The following is a 24,144-nucleotide window of genomic DNA, read 5'->3' as shown; positions in this document are numbered from 1 at the left end:
AAAGGGGCGATTTGATTGGTTTTCGATGTCACATGACCTCAACCTGCAGTCGATTTCAATTTTATTTTTTCATTTTGCATTTTCTTCAAGCGGCAATTCCGCGAACCAACTAATCGAATTGGTGTGGCCTTATCCAAAATAGTTTTTCCTGCCTTAGTCGATTTATTTCCATTTCACATGCATGCAGCTGTTGTAAAGTTCAGTGTGTTTGTGTAGAACTCTCTCAGACTGTAGGTTGATTACTCTATAATGTAGAAATCATAAAATAGAAATCTATAACAAAGTTTGTATGAAGAAAACAATAGGGTGCCAAGACCTTTGAACAGTACTTTGTTTGAGAATATTTATATATCGGGGTTTGTTTTTTTTATTTTATATATCATCCACCTCTAGGTTTAAAAAAAAAAAAAAGCACTGCATCATGACAGACAGGATAACGTTTGAGTTTAAAATTATTGTTTAGTGTGTAGGTTGTGGGTGTTTTTATACAGATCTGGCAACCTGTAACTGAATCAGTGCAGCCAGTTTATCATGATACAGCGCGGGGGGGTATTTATTTATTTATTTATTTATTTTTTTAATTATTATTATTATTATTATTTTTTTACCTAGAGGTGGATGATATAAAAAACACGATATATAAATATTTTGCACAGGACTGTGTTCCTCTCAAGTCAAGTCAACTTTATTGTCAAATATGCTATACATGCTCGACATACAGCGCAGATGAAATTTCAGTCCTCTCTGACCCACGGTGCAAACAGGCAATGCAAAAAATAAAAATAGAATAATTGAAAAAACAAACAATATAAACAGTATAAACACTCTAGATGGGAACTAGACATAGACTAAACACTCAAACAATATAAACAGTATAAACACTAGATAAGAACTAGACAAAGACTAAACACTCATACTGTATACATACATACACACGCGCACATAAATTGGTTCAAATAAACAAACAGTCAAGGGCACTTGAGGTATAGCAGGTAAACATGAAATAAGCAGTATAAACAAACTAGCAGCTGTTAAGATGAGGTAGTGCGGAATAGTGCAAATGAGCGAGGTAAAGTGAGATGTGCGGTCCCTGAGTTCAGTGTGTTAATGAACGATGAAATGTGTGTATGTGTGTGTGTGTTTGGGGGGGGGAACTGTGAGGATGACATGTCCGATGCTGCAGGGGGGGTGCGAGCAGAATCTGTGGCAGGAGGCAGAGGGGGGAGGAGGGGCAGAACAGGGAGGGAGTTGAGCCTCCTGACTGCCTGGTGAAAGAAACTGTTCTTGAGCCTGCTGGTTTTGGCCCGGAGACTCCACAGTCTCCTCCACGATGGCAGCAGGCTGAAGAGGCTGTGAGATGGGTGGGTGGGGTCACCTGCAATCCTGATGGCTTTGCGGGTGAGGCGGGAGTTATAGATATCCATTAGAGAAGGGAGAGAGACACCAATGATCCTCTCAGCTGCTCTCACGATGCGCTGCAGAGACTTGCAGCAGGACACGGTGATGCAGCTGGTCAGAATGTTCTCGATGGTGCCTCTGTAGAAAGTGTGCATGATGGGGGCCGGGGCTCTTGCTCTCCTCAGTTTGCGTAGGAAGTACAGACGCTGTTGGGCTTTTTTGGCCAGTGATGCGGTGTTGTTACTCCAGGACAGGTCTTCAGAGATGTGCACACCCAGCAACTTGGTGCTGCTCACCCTCTCCACTGCAGCACCGTCAATAGATAGTGGAGCATGCTGGTTGTGCTCTCTCCTGAAGTCCACAACAATCTCCTTCTCCACGTTCAGATGGAGATTGTTGTCCTTGCACCACATGGCCAAGCGGCTCACCTCACTCCTGTAGATTGTCTCATCGCCATTGTTGATGAGACCCACCACAGTCGTGTCATCCGCAAACTTAATGAAGAGATTTGAGCTGGATGTTGGTGTGCAGTTGTGGGTCAGCAGAGTGAAGAGGAGGGGGCTTAGCACACATCCTTGGGGGGCCCCCGTGTTCAGTGTGATGGTGCTGGAGGAGTTGCTGCCGACCCGTACAGTCTGTGGTCTCCCCGTCAGGAAGTCCAGCAGCCAGTTGCACAGGGAGGTGTTGAGTCCCAGCTGGTCCAGTTTATGAATGAGCTGCTGAGGAATGATTGTGTTGAATGCTGAGCTAAAGTCTATGAACAGCATTCTGACATACGAGTCTTTTGTCTCCAGGTGGGTGAGGGCTGAGTGGAGGGCAGTGGAGATGCCGTCATCGGTCGAACGGTTGGACTGATATGCAAACTGGAAAGGGTCCAGGGTGGGGGGGAGGGCAGACTTGATATGCCGCATGACTAGCCGCTCGAAGCACTTCATAAGGATGGGAGTGAGTGCGACAGGGCGGTAGTCATTGAAGCAGGAGGGAGACGGCTTCTTTGGGACCGGGATGATGGTGGTGGTTTTGAGGCACGTGGGGACAACAGCCTGGCTCAACGAGATGTTGAAGATGTCTGTAAAGACATCTGTGAGCTCCTCGGCACAGTCTCTCAGGACACGACCAGGAATGTTATCAGGACCCGGGGCTTTTCATGCATTTGTCATCCTGAGAGCTCTCCTCACGCTGTCTGGGGACAGCGTCAACACCTGGTCGCCGGGAGGTGGTGGGGTCTTCTGTGCCGTGGTGCTGTCGTCTGCCTCAAAGCGAGCGAAGAAGTTGTTCAACTGATTCAGCAGAGACGTGGAGTTGTCACAGGTCTGCGGTGAGGGCTTGTAGTCTGTGATGGTCTGAATCCCCCGCCACAGGTTCCTAGTGTCTCTGCTGTCGTTGAAATGGTCAGCAATGTGCCTGGAATACTGTCTCTTGGCCACCCTGATGCCTTGTGACAGATTGTCCCTAGCTGTCCTCAGGCCCACCTTGTCCCCAGCTCTGAAGGCGGCGTTCTGAGCCCACAGGAGCCTATGGACTTCCCCGTCAGCCATGGCTTCTGACTGGCCCAAATGGAGATGGTTCTGGTGACTGTAACGTCGTCCATGCACTTCGTCATGTAGGCAGTGATGGTCTCCGTGTACTCCTGGAGATCTGTGATGTTGCTGTAGGTGCCCGCCTGTCTGAACACAGAAACAAAGCTCCAGCTCTCTCTGCTCTTAATCTGTTCTGTTCTTTCAGGATTTATCACGTGTGTTGCTCCTTGTTGAGTTTTTTATGCCCGAGTTGTTTGAAACCAATCTGGGTTTTCTGTATCAAATAAGGAAGCGGCTTCACCTGTAAGAAAATCAAACACTTTCATGAAGGCGCTAACTCGAATGCGAGCAGAAAAAAAAAAATTAAATAAATAAAACGAGATTCTTAAGCAAACTCTTCCATCCTCACTTCCGACTTTGTTTTTGTAAAATACATTTTAAATACAATCATGAATTTCTCTGGAGTTTTCAAGCTGAGCTCCTCTCATCGTATTCTTTAACCACTCATTTCCTCGTTGTTCTTGAAGCGTTTGCTTCTATTTGTTAATGTTTTCTTGATAGCGGGGAGATGGTAATGCCTTTTTATCTATTTCTCTGTTTGAACAAGCAAAAACTGCGCAAAAGTTAACCATATTGAAGACAGATTAAGCCTTACTTGCATGAAAGACGGTGTCTGTCTGACCCCAGCTGTAATTATCACGTGATGCATGACGTCATGCACAAGGGGTCTGTAAACAGTACGTGTACCATACTACAACAGCGAGGGTATATAAAATAACTTGCAAAGCAGTAAATGAAACCGAGACTAAGAAAACAGCCAAGACATAATGGCGGATACATAGTAAGGGACGCTTTTAGGAACTGAAAAGATCAAAAAGCCTAATTTTTGTGGTGCTAGTTTGTAATATACTGTATGCTCATTCCAACTTGCCTGGTCAGGGACATATCCCATTTACCCGAATGCATGTTTCACTTGCCCCGGGCAATCGGGCAGTGCTTAATGCCGAGTCCTGTTCCAGGTGACTACCTCATGAAGCTGGTTAAGATAATGCTAATAGTGTGTAAAGCGTCATCAAGGTAAATGGTGGCTACTTTGAAGAATCTAAAATATGAAACATCATGTTTTTTTAAATACTTTTTTTGTTAATCACATAATTCCAAATATCTTTTATTGTTTATTATTATTTACACAAATAACACATGGAAGATGATCAACGCACATCAAGTCAGTGGGAAAACACTGAGAGTGACGTCATCGGAGTGAAGATATCGGGAATTATTCTATCCACATTCACTGCATATAAGCAATCGTGCTCTGATTGGCGACTCTACTACTAGGCTATCAGCTCATATACCGTGAGTAGAGAAAAACAAAATGGCGGAGTATTTTTGCTTAACCAACCGAGGACGAAATAAAAACTCTATTTGAAAAAAAAAAAAGTAACTGATTTTAAGAACGTATCTTTATTTTTCAAGAATTATTATTATAGCATTTTTCACAAATCGCTCCTGTCATTTCGCCGGTTTGTTTACATTCTAAGCGGAAATTATTTAGTCGGACGTTTTGTATAACGTTTTTATTTATCGAATTTGCTAAAAATAAAAATGCTCAGTTTCTCAAAATCCAGTGAATGTGCATAGAATAAAACAGTTATTCCACTCAATCTCTTCATCCAGGGCTCATAGACGACTCCGTGCTACGCGCCTTGTTGGCTATCAGCTCATGTACGACTCGATTTCGTGGAATAACTGTTAAATATGTCACTCAGATCCGCGATGTATTTCATATGAAAAAATGCGAGTTGTTCAACAGAAGATAAACTTCTTCATATCTTCAAGCCAATGTGTGATTTTTCTTTTGATTATATCGACACATTCACAAACAAAAAGTCCCCAAATTTATCAAAACAATTCACTGATTTCCTCATGAGTGATATAGAGAGAACTATGTCACGGTTTTGGTTCTCCGTGTCCCGGATGTAGCTTGTATGAAAAATACGAGTGGTGTATTTCCCAGTAAAACACGTGTCTATATAATATATAAATACAGTCCAGTGCAAAAGTATTAGGCACAGATTATAAAGTAGAGATACCTAAAAATGATGCAGTTAAGTATTTTATATATTAAAAAAAGAAACTCTATCTCTATAAAGAGCAGCAAACTGTCCATCCATTATCTGTAGCCGCTTATCCTGTTCAGGGTCACGGACAAGCTGGATCATATCCCAGCTGACTATGGGCGAGAGGCAGGGTACACACTGGACAAGTCGCCAGGTCATCACAGAGACGAATCACTGTTCACATTCACACCTACGGTCAATTTAGAGTCACCAGTTAACCTAACCTGCATGTCTTTGGACTGCGGGGGAAACCGGAGCACCCGGAGGAAACCCATGCAGACGCGGGGAGAACATGCAAACTCCACACAGAAAGGCCCTCGTCGGGCACTGGGCTTGAACCCAGAACCTTCTTGCTGTGAGGCGACAGTGCTAACCACTACACCACTGCAACAAACTTTACTAAACTTAATAAAGTCAATATCTGGCGTAATAACATTTGCCTTTAAAAATGCATCTGCAGTCTTGGGAGCATTTTTTGCAGTTTCTAAGGAAATTAGACGGTACTTTTTTGTTTGTTTGTTTGTTTGTTTTTTCTAAATATCTTCAAGAATCTGCCAAAATCCTACTGGAGACTTTGCTGCACTTCTGTTTTTGCAGATAATCCCTGACAGCCAGCATTTTTTTTTTTTAGTCTGAAAAGTGTTTCATGACATAATATGTTGTCTTCTTTACTGACACGATATATAATTTTTATTTATTTATTTTAAACTAGCCCAATGATGCAGAAGTCATAAAATGAACATCTAAGATCAAATTAGTGAAAAAAAAAATACTGTACACTACCGTTCAAAAGTTTGGGGTCACTTTGAAATTTCCTTATTTTTGAAAGAAAAGCACTGTTCTTTTCAATGAAGATCACTTTATTCTAGCTAAATTCTACTAAATGTCTGGTTTTTGGTGCAATATCTCCATAGGTGTATAGAGGCCCATTTCCAGCAACTCTCACTCCAGTGTTCTAACGGTACAATGTGTTTGCTCATTGCCTCAGAAGGCTAATGGATGATTAGAAAACCCTTGTACAATCATGTTAGCACAGCTGAAAACAGTTGAGCTCTTTAGAGAAGCTATAAAACTGACCTTCCTTTGAGCAGATTGAGTTTCTTGAGCATCACATTTGTGGGGTTGATTAAATGCTCAAAATGGCCAGAAAAATGTCTTGACTAGATTTTCTATTCATTATAACTTATGGTGGTAAATAAAAGTGTGACTTTTCATGGAAAACACAAAATTGTCTGGGTGACCCCAAACTTTTGAACGGTAGTGTATATACTGTTATATACATGGAGTCAAAAAGAATGTCAGGCAATGTGCAGAGTATCAGCTGCAAGATGCAAAACATGTGAATCAGATACACAGACAAACTCAAGAACGAGGATAGCAATACATTGATCAGTGGCTTGGTAACGACTGGTGACTAAAGGCCTCTGCATGCTCTTGCGACAAGGCTTTCGCAGATAGCTTTTCGCAGACAGTTGTAATTTATCGTTGAGCGGGGAGTAATAGGCGTGCGCAATGTTATTCACCGGCACAACGCAAGGGGGCGCGAAGTCGCTAGGAGTAGTTGGTGGGTGTGGTTAGTGGAGTGTTTATCCTCCGGTTACTTATAATGACTAGAACTTTTTTTTTTTATAATGACTAGAACTGGAGTCGTATAGATGTACGTACTTCCTCAATCAACCGCTCTTCATGCTGCTCCATCTTCGCCCGTGTTTTTAAAAATGCCGGTCGTGAAAACAAACCAAACCGGGAAAGTAGGGAAGCGGAAGTGCGTGTACAGCGGACGTAGAGTGGACCAATCAGAGCCCTCTTGTCTGCGACGCTGTCTGCGAGGCTTCTGCGGTGGTCACAATTTTTGGGAGGTGCGCGCAGAGCGTCTGCGAAGGTGGGGGGCTACGCAGACGCTATCTGCGACACCATCTGCGAGGACTGGGTTGTCAGCATAAATTGGCCTTCTGACACAGAGGGTAAACTTCACCAGGTGTGTGTGAACTGAAAGCCCTTCTATACCGTGAGCTGTGTGATGGTGTGAAATGTGGAACAGGTGTGCATAGTTAGAACTGTGAACGTGTCAGTGAGGTTGTTGTATGGGAACTGTCATCCATGGTGGCCATGTCTGTAGGCCACCGTGAGTTTTAGGAACTGGAGTCCGGAATGGACTGTGCTAACGTGACAGCAGGCAGCATGCTTATTATTGGCCAAGTTTCATGAACTTGGGCAGATTGAGAAAACCACAAAAAAAGCCTCTTAAATTTTTTTTTCTACTTTTTTATTTTAAACTTTATTTCATTGAATGGCTTCCCTTCAAGCTGTACGGTCTTTCAGGTTTTAAGTGTAGGTCATAAAAAGAATTTTCCCCGGCGGCCAATTATTTTTTGTTTAGTGGACCGAAAACTACTGAATTTGCATCACAGACTTCCAATTTTTTTAATAGAACAATTAATGAATTTAGGGACACGTGGTCCTAAATTCTCTGCTATTTTTTCCTGCTTCACCATGACCTAATTCAAGATACTACGTCATGCATCACGTAGTGGGCTTTCCCTGTTCGCGCAAGGCATTGTGGGATACAAATTTGAAACGGGAGAGAAAAATGGAGGACGTGAGTGTGCGAATGAAATGTGAAAGACCGACTACAGTAATGGAAAGCGAGTAGAAAAGACGTTATGTTGCGAAGGAAAAGAAACTCAGGACCAAACGAATAAATATATTGGCGGTCAGCGAGCACCTCGGTGTGATCAGCTGTTCGTTTAGTGACAGAATGATGGAACTATCAGTGCATGGTCAGAGGTAAACCTGTGCATGCGCACACACACATGGACTTCCTCTGTCTGCTTGACTGTGCAAAGCGAGCGATTTCATGCACATTATTTGTTCAGGAATCCCCTCAAATTAAATAACTTCCCAACCACAGAATAGCCTGATATTTTGTGCGATATTACAGAAATAAACATGTATCACAACGACTAAATTTCAGAGGGAACTAAATTCCACCGACTTTATGAAATTGAAAGACCGTCTCGCTTTAAGTTTTCTTACACACGTACTTCTACAGTGCAGTTTTACTTTCGCAACATGATTTGCTATGAAGATGCTTTCTTTGTGTTTTCAGGGAAAACCATCAGGTTTGATGGAGACCAAAAAACACTGGAGGCTCAGTTAAAGGTGTGTTTGGTGAGACTGGTGGATTGTGTAAAAATACAAAGCAGGAAAGGAACAGCAGAAGGTGAACCAGAAGATGGGGCTTATCACAAATCCTACAACAGCAATTTTATTCCTTCCAGTGAGTTCTAGTGGTTGTATCATGAATATGAATGCAAATACTAATAATTGCTTTGAAGGGTCTAGATTTGCATCTGATTACGTCCCAGAAAACTTCACTGTGAATTTGGCAGTCTGTTACACATGGACTAAATGAATAGCTTGTGACCGCAGTATCAGTTTTCCCAAAATTTGATAAACTCTGTTTAGAGTTCCTGTCGCTGAAATCGCAGCTCTATGTTGTGCAGCACGTACAGTCATGGAAAAGAAAGTACAACCTCTTTCAGTTCTATGCTTTTATTTATCAGTGCCTAAATAATAACTGCGTGGTTATCGCTAACGTCTATAAACAAATATCCTCAGGAAAACAAAAAAACAACCTCACAAAAAAAAACAGCAAATTTCAATGTGTGTGTTTGTATTTTCTTTCCAAAAAGTAAAGTAACATTCAGAAACCAGGTGGGAAGAAATAAGTTCACTGTAGTGAACTTACAACTGTCTTAAAGTGCATATCACGGGTAAATTCAGGAGCAAGATCAATGTAATTCTCCTATTTTATATTAAACTTTGGTCAAATATCTGTCACATTTTGTGGAATTTTTTTCCCTTGCGCAATACCAGAAAAATTCAGTTGAAATCAAGCCATTTGAGTTGAATTGGTCCGCCTCTGAAAAAACTTGGCATTTGGATTTCCCGGGAAACATTGATTTTTGTGACGTCGCGTGCGGGACGCCTCCTTCTGAATCCTACGTCAGCGCTGGTTTGTTTATGAGAAAATGACCTGGTGGTTTTCTGCAAATTTCTTCAACGTTATCACGTAATTATTAAAATGGTTAACAGATGTATTGTAGGAGGGTGTAGCAACACCAGTCATGGTGGGATTAGTACTCATCGTTTCCCACATTGCGCTCAGGTGACAATTCAAAATTTCAATGCAAAATCGCTAGCTGCTAAACTTGGTGTACACAGGCTGTGCACTGAAACCGTGCAAGCTCTCGCAGCCTGCTGGCGCTTCTGCAGGTAGCGTCACGAATCTGGCTCCAGACTCCCTTGGGATTTTTCCAGATGTGTTTTGTTATTTTATTTTTTTTTCTGCTGTAGACAGATGGCCTTGTGCAAAATTACCCTTCTGGAGGAGTGTGTAAAGGGACATACTTTCATATAAAAAAAAAACGAATTTGGTCCAGAATATGCACTTTAAGATCCCTGCTACAGCATCCCAGTGGGGTTGAGGTCTGGACTTTGACTTGACCAGTCCAACACCTTCATCTGTCTTCTTTAGCCATTCAGATGCTGATTTGTTGGTGTGCTTGGGATCATTGTCCTGTTGCATGACCCAATTTTGGCTTGGCTTAAGCTGCTGTACAGGTGGCCTCATATTTGCCTCAGTAATATTCTGGTATAAAATAGACTTTGTTATTGTCAATGTCTGCCAGTTTTCCCAGGTCCTGTGCCCAAATCAACACCCCTCCACCACCATACTTTACACTTGGTATGGGGTATTCATTGTGATGCATTATGTTTTTTGGTTTTTGCTAAACCTAGTACTGTGCATGATGACCAAACATCTCCACTTTGGTCTCATCAGGCCAAAGGATATTGTTCCAGAATGTTTGCAGTTTGTTCAAATGCAGTTTTGCAAGCCTAAGTCATGCTCCCCATTATTTTTGGAGAGAAGAGACTTTTTCATAGCCACCCTTCCCTGAAAGCCATACTTTCATGGAAAGGTCACATGATGTAGCACTTGGGTTTTTCTTTATATCTCTGAACATTAAGGCCAAGTTTACATTAGACCGTATCTGTCTTGTTTTCTTCGCGGATGCACTGTCCGTTTACATTAAACCACCTGGAAACGGGAATCCGCCAGGGTCCACGTATTCAATCTAGATCGTGTCTGATCCGGTGCTGTGTAAACATTGAGATACGCTGAGCTGAGCTCTAGCTGGCGTCGTCATTGGACAACGTCACTGTGACATCCACCTTCCTGATTCGCTGGCGTTGGTCATGTGACGCGACTGCTGAAAAACGGCGCGGACTTCCGCCTTGTATCACCTTTCATTAAAGAGTATAAAAGTATGAAAATACTGCAAATACTGATGCAAATACTGCCCATTGTGTAGTTATGATTGTCTTTAGGCTTGCCATCCTTCCACTTGCAAGTGGTAAGTGATGTGCGCTGGGATCACACACACAGCGGCTCAGTCCCGAAAACACTGCTTGTGCACTTCACTCGTGCGCTGTGTGAGCTGCGCAAGGCCGGAGTGCGCACCCTCCAGAGGGCACTCGCTGTTCAGGGCGGAGTGATTTGGAGCGCAGGATGCCTGCGGAGCCGAGCGTATCCGTGTATTGGTGTTGCTGTGTGCACGCAAATCGTGTATTGGTGTTGCTGTGTGCACACTAATCGTTTTAAAAACGTTAATCTGATGATCCGCTGATACGGTCTAATGTAAACATGGGCTCAATGGTCTGGGAAGATTGGCAACTGTTAAAGGCTCTCATTGAGAAAGCTCTCCTTCCATCAATGGAGAGCCTTCAAGAAGTTCTCACTGTTCTTTCCCATAGCCCGCAAGGGTCATAGGGCACCACTGATGACATTTAACAGTCCATCATTGGTGTGTCTGGGGCATTTAAACTTGGTGGAGCCCATCCAAGATTGATCAATGGACAATTTAGGGCTGCCAGTTAACCTAACTGCATGTCTTTGGACTGTGGAGAGAACCAGTGCACCTGGAGGAAACCCACACAGACGTAGAACATGCAAACTCCACACAGAAAGGCCCCCGTCAGCTACTGGGCTCAAACCCAGAACCTTCTTGCTGTGAGGCGACAGAGCTAACCACTGCACCACTGTAGAATGGTGAGATTCAAATTGTTTGTTTGGAGATGGCCTTATGACCTTTCCCAGGTTGATGAGCAGCAAAAGTTGCTTCTCTAAGGTAACGGCTTATATTATTTCTTCTTGACATGATGCAGACGCATACCTGAGTGCTCCAGAACACCAGCTTGCCAAAAGTTCTGCTTTTATTGAAGTAGTCACACTTCTTGAACATTAACTAATCTTTTGCATTCCTTTAGTCATACCTAGGGGAAGCCATGGCTTAATGGTTAGAGAAGCAGCTTTGGGACCAAAAGGTTGCTGGTTCAATTCCCTGGACCAGCAGGACTGGCTGAAGTGTCCTTGAGCAAGGCACCTAACCCCCAGCTACTCCGACAAGAGTGGTGGCGTACTTTGTCTGATTAGCCAAAAAAGAAACATCATGATGTGATCATTTTAGGTGGTGCCCGACCAAAAAAGTAATACATAACAGCTAATTACTCTCTTAATTATTGTAAAAGTTGGAGAGATGTACACCCATCTGATTTCTGAATACTAGTCTACTTTTTGGGGGAAAACGAACTACTTATTGCGGGGTTCCCCCCCCCCCCCCGCCCCCGCTGTCACCTGAAGTTATTTATTTGCTTATAGAAGTTGGTGAGGACCATACAATTGTTATTTATGCCATGATAAAACTCCATTTCCAAAAAAGCTGTGACATTATGTAAAATTTAAATAAAAATAGAATGCAATAATTTGCAAATCACGGAAATCCTGTATTTTGCTGAAAATATTACAAATACAAGAAATTATTAAAAAGTTGAAACTGAGGGGGGTTTTTTTGTTTGTTTTTTTATATACAAGATATTTGCTCATTTTGAATTTGATATATGCTCAGGTTCACCGTTTTGTCTTTATACTGTTTCCAATGAAATATGGGATTTCCATTATTTTGCTAATTTTATAATGCTTGTCTTTATTTATCTTTTACAAAGGATCCCAACTTTTTTTGGAAATAAGATTGTGCAACCCCAATTCCAAAAACGTTGGGATGCTGTGTAAACTGTAAATAAAAACAATGTGATAATTTGCAAATCATGGAAACCCTATATTTGATTGAAAATAGTACAAAGACAACATATCAAATGTTGAAACTGAGAAATTTTATTGTTCTTTGGAAAAAAAAATATATGCTCATTCTGTATTTGATGTCAGCAATGCGTTTCAGAAAAGTTGGGATATGGGCGTGTTTACCACTGTGTTGCATCACCTATACTTTTAACAACACTCTCTGTAAATGTTTAGGAACTGAGGAGACCCACTGCTGTAGTTTTGAAAGAGAAATGTCCCAGTTTCAGTTGCTCAACAGTTTGGGGTCTCCTTTGTTGTATATTGCACTTCATAATGTGCCAAATGTTTTAAATGGGAGACAGGTCTGGCCTAGTCTGGTTAACACCAGACCATATCACAAGTGAAATATGGTCTGGAATCCGCCTATTGAATTTCTCGTAGGGGAGGTGTGGTTTACGATTGTCAACGGCCGTTTACTGGACGTTGCGAATGTCTATCATTTGGCGTATACGTAGCCCATGGCCAATCATGGCAGTTGTACCCGGTGACGTAGTTAGAGCGACGAAGAGGCGAAGAAAGACTGTAACGCCAAACGCTGTTCTTTTTTTAAAACAAACTTTCGCTCTAAACTATTCAGAACAGTGTCTAAAGCTTGATCGAAAGTTTGGTTCGTATCGCTCGCCGCCATGTTAAATGTGATCCGTAAACAGTCCCAAATAAACTACAAGCTTCCGTTTGTCGAGTAGTACGCGTCACCGTCTTTCCACCCCTCCCCACTCTCTGATTGGCTCCCTAACTCAGGCGAGCCTTTAGACCAGGGGTGTCCAAACTGATCCATAAAGGGCCGTGTGGCTGCAGGTTTTCATTCCAGCCATGCAGCAGCACACTTGACTTGGCTCATTCAATCAACTGAACTGTCTTCACACAGTCAAATACTTGCAGCCACACCCACCCTTGATTAAAGGGTGGGTGTGTCAGTTGATTGAATAAGCCAAATCAGGTGTGCTGCTGCATGGCTGGAATGAAAACCTGCAGCCACACGGCCCTTTATGGATCAGTTTGGACACCCCTGCTTTAGACCATAGTTTCCATGCTGTCTTTTCAGATCGGAACGATTGTGCAAAGCAGCATGGGATTTCCCAGGCTAGGTCTGGCCTGCAGGCAGGCCAGTTTAGCACCTGGACTCTTTTACTACAGAGCCATGCAGTTTTAATATGTGCAGAAAGCGGTTTGGCATTGTCTTGCTGAAAGAAGGAAGGCCTTCCCTGAAAAAGGTTTTGTCTGGATGGCAGCATGTTGCTCTGAAACGTGTACATATCATTCAACATTAATGATGCCTTCCCAGATGTACAAGCTGCCCATGTCATGTGCACTAATGCACCCTCATACCATCACAGATGCTGGCCTTTGAACTGTGCACTGATAACATGCTGGATGGTCCCGCTCCTCTTTAGCCTGGAGGACGTGGTGTCCATGATTTTCTAAAAAGAATTTCTACTTTTGATTCATCAGACAGTTTTCCACTTTGCCTCAGTCCATCGTAAAAGAGCTCAGGCCCAGAGAAGGTGGCGGCGTTTCTGGATATTGTTTATATCTGGTTTTAACTTGCATTTGTGGATGCAATAATGAACTGTTTTCACAGATGGTTTTCTGAAGTGTTCCTGAGCTCATACAGTGATTTCCACTACAGACACGTGTCTGCTTTTAATACAGTGTCTCCTGAGGACCTGAAGATCACAGGCATCCAGTGTCAGTTTTCAGCCTTGTCTCTTGCATACAGAGATTTCTCCAGATTCTCTGAATCTTTTAATTATATTATGTACCGTAGATGATGTGATCCCCAAATTCTTTGCACTTTTACATTGAGGAACGTTATTCTTAAATTGTTGCACTGTTTGCCCACGCAGTCTTTCACAGAGCGGTGAACCCCTCCCCATCTTTACTTCTGAGAGACTCCGCTTCTCTGAGATGCTCTTTTTATACCCAATCATGTTACTGACCTTTTGCCAATTAACCAAATTAGTTTTTTTAAGCATTACACAACCTTTTCAGTCTTTTGTTGCCCCGTCCCAACTTTTCTGAAATGTGTTACTGACATCAAAATGAGCATGTTTAAAAAATAAATAAATAAATAAATAAAATTTCTCAGTTTCAACATTTGATATGTCATCTTTGTACTATTTACTTTTTTTTTTTTTCAATGAAATACAGGGTTTTCATGATTTGCAAATCTTCACATTCTATTTTTTTGTTTTATACAGTGTCCCAACTTTTTTGGAATTGGGGTCATACGTTAAAACATCTATAAATTTTAAAAACCTATCAGTTTGTTGTTCACTAATATGAATGCACCATTAAGCTATTTAAAATTTGTAATTTTTTTTTCTCCTCATGAAATTGCAGGTGAGTCCAGCCAGTCATCTTCGACCAAAGAGCATGAAAGTGCCTCACAAGAAAAAATGATCAAAAGAAAGTCCCCCAGAAATGTTAAGTTTGTGAAGAACATCTGTGCATCACCTCTTTCTAGCAAACATATTGTACTTTGGAAGGGACAAACAGTGTATCAGTGCAGCCAGTGCAGTAAGAGTTTCAGTAGTTCATTAGACTTTGGAAGACATCAAAACGTGCATGGAGTAGAGAAGCTTTACCAGTGCGCACAGTGTGGAAAAGAGTTTTCACAGCGTTCACAACTGAGGAGCCACCAGTGTGTGCATGCTGGAAAGAAGCCTTACCAGTGCACATAGTGTGGAAAAAATGATGATTTTCACAAAGATCCCAACTGTTGAGGTGCCAGATGGTGCACGCCAGCGTAAAACTTTCATCACAGTGAGAACACATGTAGACATTTCTTCTTTGTTCATGTCTTATAGTCCACCAAAGAATTACCACTGTGATCTCTGGAGAAAGCGGTTTACGCAATCAACTCTCAGTGCAGCTCTGACTCAGTCATAGCATCTTGGTGTACAAACTCTTACACACCGTACAGAAGCCTGAGACCCACCTCACCTGCCAGCAAAGGATTCACAACAACCAAGCCACCTTAAACTCGACCAGAAGATACAAACTGGAAGAAATGGTGTACTCACTCCTGCTCTGTGTGTCCTACAACCTCAAAACACATCTGCGATGCATACAAGAAAGAAGCCTTATTAGTGCTCTATACATGATGGAGGATTTAGGTCCGAAAATGTAAATATATTGAATACATACACCCTTGAGTTGAATATTAACTTTGCTTTTGCTGAGTTGTCATGTTAAAGATTTCCTGTTTTGACACCTTTCAAAGAGAGGTTGAAGATGAAAAAGTTAGTGATTCATGTAACAAAGAAATTAAAACTTTTTTTCTGTAATACTACTTCTAAAATATATCTAAACAAATTATCATTATTACAGTGTCTTACAAAAGTATTCATCTCCCTTTGTGTTTGTCCCATTACAAGCGGGAATTAAAATGGATTTTGGGGGGGTTAGCACCATTTGATTGACACAACGTGCTTACAACTTTAAAGGTGCAAATTGTTTTATTGTGACACAGACAATAATTAAAATGAAAAAAAAACAAACAGAAATCTGGAGTGTGCATCAGTACCCTACCCCACCCCAAAAAAAATCCCTTTTAATTCCAGGTTGTAATGCGACAAAACAGGACAAACACCAAGGGGGATGAATACTTTTGCAAGACACTGTAAGCACAATCAGTACCACTTCATTCATTCATTTTTGCTTGCCCTTTTGTTTTTTTTAAAACAGGCTTATTTGATATAGCCTCAATTAAACTAGCCAGACAGGTGACAACTTCAGGCTCTATGCATTCCACCAACAAACTCCACAGCTGTTCTTTACCATTCAAGTCTACTATAGAATTCGGTGTAGAAAAAACTTGAAATTGCTTGAAATATCAGTGTAAGTATAGTTATTATAAGCTGCAGTAACTTGCAGCAGAAGTGATTATAAATAGTTTGCTATCTGAACAAACCCAATTTGACAGACTCAAGCCAACCAGCAGAGTTTAATTAACCTCAAGTCTTTATGGCTTGCCCTCCTGTTCACTGTTTGGTAGTATCTAGTTCTGACTGCCATTTCACTGTCAACCACGTGTGATATTGAATGAACAAAAACATTCATCATTCTCACTAATTCAGCTCTCATTTCACTAGAAATACAGCTAGCTAATTAATGTGAGCAAAAGGTTGCTATAAGGGATAAAGGGTTTATAAACTTTTTTTCATATAACTTTATAATTTTGTAAAGTTAAGAGAAATGGTTATAAAGCAGTTCTGAATTTGTGTACGAGAAATTTGTTATAGTGAAATAAAGTGAAAAATGTAGAATACTGGGCATATTTTATGTATTTAGAGATTGACTTTTGTATTTTTACACACCTGATTGCAGGTACTTTAGTATTTTGGATCTGTATGTTAGTGGATGTCATTGGGTTTGTAATGTCTAGTTCTTTGCTTTCTTAAGTTTGTTCCTGTTTACAGAACCTCACCTAATAAAAACAAGTTGGGGTTTGTTTGGTTTTTTGAAATTGACGATCTGGCTGCTTCTTTCTCAAGCCAGCTAACCATGCATTGACATTCTGATCAGACTTCCTGCAGCAATTTGATGTATTCTGAATCAGCACAGATTTCTAAACACATTTTTCAATGACAATTGATACTAACCTACTACTGCTACCACTAATAATAATAATAATAATTTGTAAATGTGTTGAGAACATTGATAGACACGTCAAAACAAAGGCGTTCACATGTCTAAAAAGATACAAGTTTAATATCTACCATTGTTCCCTTTGAATCCCACAAAGCAAGCACAAATAGTTTGAATCCACTCAGATCTCAGGTATTTGTGTATGAGTTACATTCAAGCCCCGTAGAAATATTTTAGATTTCTGGCAGATAGTTGTGGTTAACCTTTGGAAATGTTGCTTGTGGTGGACTTCTGGTGGCTAACTTTGTGGAAAACATATAGCAAACAATGTATTCTAAATTCTTTTTTTGTTTGTTTTTTGTTTGTTTGTTTTGTCGCAGGTTTGCTAAAATATTTATGCAGCAAATTTGCCCCAAATTAATATTTTATGTTTCTAGCAAATATTTCTGTAAGATTAAACCTTTAAAAAAATACAAAACACTGCTGATTAAACATAATTTTTATATATTATTAAAAAAATACAGTACTGTGCAAAAGTCTTAGGCACCCTATTTTTCCATACAAACTTTGTTATAGATTTCTATTTTATGAGTTGGTCCAGAAATATTTTAGAGTTCCAAACGTTTGTGTTTTTCCAGCACAGAATTAAATGTTAGAAAATTTTTTTTATATCTGAGCAGCATATTACATAAGACACCATTTTTCAGATTAAAAAAGAAAACATAACGAAGGTTACTAGGTTTTGATGCAAAATTTAAGAAGCAAGTATGGCAAAGTGTCCAGAAGAACTGTGGCTGGTTCTGCAAGATGCTCAGTAAAACCTACAGCTCATTTCCTTATAAAACTGCACGAACTGTACCTGAGGTTTTTTTTTTTTTTAAGCAAAGGGTCGTCTCAGGGGCGGCATAGTGGTGTAGTGGTTAGCACTGTCACAGCAAGAAGGTTCTGGGTTCGAGGCCCTGGAGTTTGCATGCTTTCCCTGTGTTCGTGTGGGTTTCCTCCAGGTGCTCTGGTTTCCTCCACAGTCCAAAGACATGCGGGTTAGGCTAACTGGTGGCTCTAAATTGACTGTAGGTGTGAATGTGAGCGTGAATGGTTGTCTGTGTTAGCTCTGCGATGACCTAGGCGACTTGTCCAGGGTGTACCCCACCTCTCGCCCATAGTCAGCTGGGATAGGCTCCAGCTTGCCTGTGACCCTATAGGACAAGATAAGTGGCTACAGATAACGGATGGATGGATGGATAGGTCGTCTCATACCAAATATTGACTTTGTTTTATTTATTATGCCTTACTGCTTTTAAGTGTTGAAACATTTCATTAAATTATTTTTAAGCCATTTTTGGTCTACAGCATTTCATAAAGTTCTTCCAGTTTCAACTATTCCAAGCTCTGGGTCTCCACACATTACTGCACATCATCTCGTTGGTTTAATGATGGAGGTTCTGTTGATTGATGCAGAAACAGGTTTAATTCTTTCCTCCCAGGGTATGTTTATTAAACAGGTACTGGGCCATGCGGTTGTTGTTGGCGTCCATCTTTGTGAGGCTGGTGATATGGTCTCCACCTGCTCGTTCAGGTAGTGCGACTCCAGAAAGTCACATAGATGAGGATCTTCTTTATCAGTGGCGAGCTTGTGAAGGTCCAGCAGAACCTGGTTCACCGTCCATTTCGGCTGGTTTTATCGTTTTCTTAAACAGACTTCAAATACAAATTTCTTATAATAAACTTAATATTAAATACAGACTAATAAATAGAATGAGAGGAAGAAGCCCGAACTATCTAGTCTTTTTTTTGTTGACTTTGTCGCCATCTGGTGACGTGTATCCGAATTGATTGTATTCTTGTATCCATAGCAACTTCACCGGAAGTTCCTATATTTGTGGGGCAAATGAAATGGTAGGTTTTATACCTTTAGGGGTTTTTTTTTGTCATGTTTACTTTTCTTACAAATTTTTTAATTATGAGGCTCATGGTAAAGTTTTTTTTTTTTATCAAGCTGCCTGTGAGCAGTGTTGTAGAGTTTTTAAGTAGGCTAAAAAAAATCGATTTGCTAATTATCAGTAGTCAAAACAGTGTTAACATTTTTTTTTAACTCTCTGTGGTCCAAGATGGACAAGATGAAGTGTGTGACACCACATGAGAGAAACAACAATAAGGGACTGTGGGACTGTCCACGATTCAAATACAGCAAGGACACTCAGGAATTAATACAAGGTGTGTTTGTTTGTGTGAGCTGTTCTGTCTTTGGATTGATTGATTGATTGATTGATTGATTGATTGATTTTGATTTGATTATCTGTCCACAGTGATGATGAGAGAAGCACGGCTCACCAACTTGCAACAGCAACAGATCAACAACCAGCTGAAGAGTAAGATTTACATGTTCTTAAAAATCCTTATCAAGTTCATCTTTGACTTGTTCACTTTCATTAATTAAGGGCTTGAGTGAGGTACACAATACACTGCTTGGAGGAAAGAAAAAAAAAAGTCGCGCACTAATATTTCCTTGGGCCGCATTGATTACAAGACACATTTGCCCTGCCTTGCCTTGTTCCGACAACCTATTGCAACGTCACTCCATTATTCATGTTGGTCCTGGGATTGAGATGCTGGCCTCTTCTGCCTCTCGGACCTGCTTGATCCATCCTGGTGCCCTGTGTCTGGTTGGAGTTTTATCGCATCGCTCCTGTGGAGGACAGCCCCATGAGGACAGTTGAGGGTTACACCTGGAGGACGCTCTGGACACTTACAGTAATGCTTTTATGGCTGAGGACTACAGTTGACTTGCTAACTTTAGGACTGCAGTTGTCATGAACAGTTTTGCACTCAAGTTTCCATCAATGAAGAGTTATAACATCAACGAAACTGTCCTCATGTTAAAACTGTTAATGTTATAGTCATGCTGTCTGTTGTTGCCCAAATGAGGATGGGTTCCCTTTTGAGTCTGGTTCCTCTCGAGGTTTCTTCATGTCGTCTGAGGGAGTTTTTCCTTGCCACCGTCGCCACAGGCTTGCTCATTGGGGATAGATTAGGGACAAAATTAGCTCATGTTTTAAGTCGTTCAAATTCTGTAAAGCTGCTTTGCGACAATGTTTATTTTTAAAAGCGCTATACAAATAAACTTGACTTGACTTTATTTCCACCCAGAATTGCATTAATTTTTCGCAGAGATCTTGTCTTGATGATGGAAAAATCAAACCACTGCAAAGAGTCTTCTCCAGCACATCCCAAAGACTTTCAATGGGGTTAAGGTCAGGACTTGGTGGTGGTTAATTCATGTGTGATTTGGATTCAAGAACAACAACAATCCTTTATTTATCACATGTACACTCAAGCACAGTGAAATTCCTCCTCTGCATTTAACCCATCTGAAGCAGTGAACACACAAGTGAGCAATGAGCACACATACATACCTAGGACAGTGGGCAGCTACGGGGGTTAGGTGCCTTGCTCAAGGGCACTTCAGCCATGAAAGTGCTGTTCGTTCACTCAGCTCCCCTCACATTTTTCCTGCCAGTCCTGGTAATCGAACCAGCAACCCTTTGGGCCCATGGCTGCCCCTTGTGATTTCTCATACTTCCTGAACCATTCTTTTACCATTTTAGCCCTAATTTTATACCTGTGACATCAGGGGGGTGGTATCAATTGAGAATCAGAATCGAGTTTATTGCCAGGTATGTTCTCACATATGAGGAATTTGCTTTGGTGGTCACTGTGTGAACAGTTAAGATAAAATAATTTAAAAATAGGCAAAAGTACAGTGGATATAAAAAGTGTGTACACCCCATTAAAATGATAGGTTTTTCTGATGTAAAAAAATGAGACCACGATAAATAATTTCAAAACTTTTCCCACCTTTTAATGTGACCTATAACCTGTACAATTCAATTGAAAAACAAACATTAAAAAATAAAAACCGTACAATAAGCTGGTTGCATAAGTGTGCACACCCTTAAACTAATACTTTGTTGAAGCACCTTTTGATTTAATTCCAGCATTCAGTCTTTTTGGGTCGGAGTCTATCAGCCTGCCACATCTAGACTTGGCAATATTTGCCCACTCTTCCTTGCGAAAGTGCTCCAAATGTGTCAGATTACGAGGGCATCTCTTGTGCACAGCTCTCTTCAGGTCACCCCACAGATTTTCAATTGGATTTAGGTCTGGGCTCTGGCTGGGCCATTCCAAAACTTAATTTTCTTCTGGTGCAGCCATTCTTTTGTTGATTTCGATGTATGCTTGGGGTCATTGTCGTGCTGACAAATGAAATTCCTCTTCAGCTTTCTAGCAGACACCTGAAGGTTTTGGGCCAAAATTGACTGGTATTTAGAACTGTTTGTAATTCCCTCCACCTTGACTAAAGCCCCTGTTCCAGCTGAAGAAAAACAAACTCAAAACATGATGCTGCCACCACCATGCTTCACCATGGGTATGGTGTATTTTGGTGATGCGCAGTGTTGTTTTTGTGCCAAACATACCTTTTGGAATTGTGGCCAAAAAGTTCAACCTTGGTTTCATCAGACCATAATGCATTTTCCCACATGCTTTTGGGAGAGCTGATGATTTTTTTTTTTTTTTTTGCAAAATTTAGCCGGGCCTGGATGTTTTTCTTTGTAAGAAAAGGCTTCCGTCTTGTGACCCGACCCCTTAGTCCAGACATATGACCAGACATTAGACACTGGATGCTTATTAACTTCCTTCTGCTTAACTCTGACAAGACTGAAGTACTTGTACTAGGACCACATGCAGCTAGAAGTAAGTTTTCTGATTACACAGTAACTCTGGATGGCCTTTCTGTTTCTTCACGTGCAGCAGTAAAAGACCTCGGAGTGATTATTGACCCCACTCTTTAATTCGAAACTCACATTGATAACATTACCCGGATAGCTTTCTTTCATCTCAGAAATATTGCTAAGATAAGAAATTTAATGTCACTACATGACGCGGAAAAACTAGTTCATGCTTTCGTTACCTCCAGGTTGGATTATTGTAATGCCTTACTGTCTGGATGTTCCAATAAGTGCATAAACAAGCTCCAGTTAGTCCAAAATGCAGCAGCAAGAGTCCTTACTAGAACTAGAAAATATGACCACATCACCCCTGTCTTATCCACACTGCATTGGCTCCCAATCAAATTTCGTATTGATTATAAAGTACTACTATTGACCTTTAAAGCACTGAATGGTCTCACGCCACAGTACCTGAGTGAACTTCTGGTCCTCTATGACCCGCCACGCCTACTTAGATCAAAAGGTGCAGGCTATCTTCTGGTACCTCGTATAGTGAAGGCTACATCAGGGGGCAGAGCCTTTTCTTACAAAGCCCCACAGTTATGGAACAGCCTTCCAAGTAGTGTTCGGGAATCAGACACAGTTTCAACGTTTAAGTCTAGGCTGAAAACATATCTGTTTAGTCAAGCCTTTTGTTAACGGTGTTTATGAGGTAAAGGAGTAGATCTGGAGGATCCTCAGACATAGTGTGTTTTGATAAACTGGGATGTATGGATGCTGTCTGTCCCCACTCGCTTGCTCACTCGAGTTTGTTGATGGTGTAGTGGCTGCTGCTTTATGTCCCGGGGCTCCCTCATAGACCCCGAAGCCGCCGCCAGGCGCCGCTAAAACCGCCATTTAGAATTTGAGCCGCCGCCAGCCAATAATTTTGTAAGCCAATTTGAGCCGCTATCTAATAAAATTTGGCTGAGCCACTAAGAATTGTGTACATCAAATAATGGGTTTATCCACATCATGAGCTACAAGAAAAGTGACACAAACATGATCAACTGTACACACTAGTAGTAACACAATAGAGACGTATAGGCATACACTGTAGAGATTTAGAACTGATATCACAGCGCAGAGAGCCACCACAAGCTTGCCGTTGTGACTACCTGTCTGGCTTCCCGCCCCTCACACCGTTACCACGATACACTGGGGAACCCGGGAACCCACCCAGAGCATCAATCGACTCCGATATCGACGAGATGGCTGCATTCTTTGCCGCTGCTGAGGGAAAGTGTAAAGGTATTTTTTTTTGTTTGTTTGTTTCACATACTTCGAGATTGATAAAAAAAAAAAAAGTACTCCACCACTCTACTTTCATCATAGTAAGATAGCTGCCAGTCCTTCACTGGTCATTGCTAGTGAGAGTAGATAGCTAGATGCCTTCCTCGAACAATCCAGATTAGCTTATTATTAGCATTGAACTACAATCTTGCTAGATTTATATTTACAATGAAGTAAGAGACCAGTGGACCTGTGGTAATTTGCTATTTATTCCCCCCATTTGTTTGATCCGTTCGCCCGGATATATGCCACACAGTGACGTCCAGTATCAGCCATTTGTAGCCATAAACATTTTGGTGGCTGCAGCAGCCATTAAGGTTTTGGCTGAGTCAGCTAGCCAGCCAATAATTTCATCAGCCAGCCATTATCCTGAAAACAAACGGCTTCGGGGTCTACTCCCTCATGCCTGTGTTACCTTCTGGCTCTCCCCTTTTAGTTATGCTGTCATAGTTAGTTGCCAGAGTCCCTGCTTGTACTCAGTGCAATATGTATACTGTTCCTACTTATTCAGGTGACATTGGGTATACCTAACAACCTGTGTTTTCTCTCTCTTCCCACCCCAAAATCTGTCCCTCTGAGTTACATGTTGGTCCTGGGATCGAGATGCTGACCTCTTCTGCTCCTCGGACCTGCCTGATCCATCCTGGTGCCCTGTGTCTGGTTGGAGTCTCATCGCATCGCTCCTGTAGAGGGCGGCCCCATGTGGACAGTTGGGGGTCGTGCCTGGAGGATGCTCTGGACTCTTGCAATGGTGCTTTTATGGCTGGGGACTGCAGTTGACTTGCTGACTTTGGGACTACGGTTGTCGTGAACAGTTTTGCGCTCGGGTTTCCGTCAGTCGTTCAAATTCTGTAAAGCTGCTTTGCGACAATGTTTGTTGTTAAAAGCACTATACAAATAAACTTGACTTGACATATGGAGAATATGGGAGATTGTCACATGTAGAACACAACCAGTACTTGCCAGAAATTCCTGCAGCTCCTTCAGTGTTGCTGTAGGCCTCTTGACAGCCTCCCTGACCAGTTTTCGTCTTGTCTTTTCATCAATTTTGGAGGGACGTCCAGTTCTCGGTAATGTCACTGTTGTCCCATATTTTCTCCACTTCTTGATGACTGTTGTCACTGGGCTCCATGGTATATCTAATGCCGTGGAAATGTTTTTGTACCCTTCTCCTGACTGATACCTTTGATGTTTTGTAAGCTCTCTGTGCTTTTGCTGGAGGATGCAACTGAGTAAATGTCTGAACTTTA

General features: G+C 41.5%; 2 protein-coding genes across 4 annotated transcripts in view; both read left to right on the top strand.

Annotated features, from left to right (window-relative positions):
- The window catches only part of LOC132884879 (zinc finger protein 420-like), a 26,599-nt gene extending 9,882 nt beyond the window's left edge, over nt 1-16,717 (top strand). Inside the window, exons 5-6 of one of the 2 annotated variants that reach the window (XM_060918907.1) lie at nt 8,148-8,318; nt 14,586-16,717. In XM_060918907.1, the coding sequence (XP_060774890.1) occupies nt 8,148-8,318; nt 14,586-14,926 (512 nt within the window). In that variant the 3' untranslated portion in view covers nt 14,927-16,717. The remainder of the gene's footprint in view (nt 1-8,147; nt 8,319-14,585) is intronic. The other variant, XM_060918908.1, reaches the window with a different exon arrangement.
- The window catches only part of c4h22orf23 (chromosome 4 C22orf23 homolog), a 20,461-nt gene continuing 11,607 nt past the window's right edge, over nt 15,291-24,144 (top strand). Inside the window, exons 1-3 of one of the 2 annotated variants that reach the window (XM_060918910.1) lie at nt 15,291-15,371; nt 18,944-19,049; nt 19,142-19,204. In XM_060918910.1, the coding sequence (XP_060774893.1) occupies nt 18,944-19,049; nt 19,142-19,204 (169 nt within the window). In that variant the 5' untranslated portion in view covers nt 15,291-15,371. Of the gene's footprint in view, nt 15,372-17,462; nt 18,732-18,943; nt 19,050-19,141; nt 19,205-24,144 lie in introns of those variants that run through there. The other variant, XM_060918909.1, reaches the window with a different exon arrangement.

Source organism: Neoarius graeffei, chromosome 4, assembly GCF_027579695.1.
Source record: "Neoarius graeffei isolate fNeoGra1 chromosome 4, fNeoGra1.pri, whole genome shotgun sequence".
In the NCBI taxonomy this organism is placed as follows: Eukaryota; Metazoa; Chordata; class Actinopteri; order Siluriformes; family Ariidae; genus Neoarius; species Neoarius graeffei.
The sequence above is the reverse complement of the archived record's forward strand: the minus strand, read 5'-3'. Positions and strand labels throughout refer to the sequence as shown.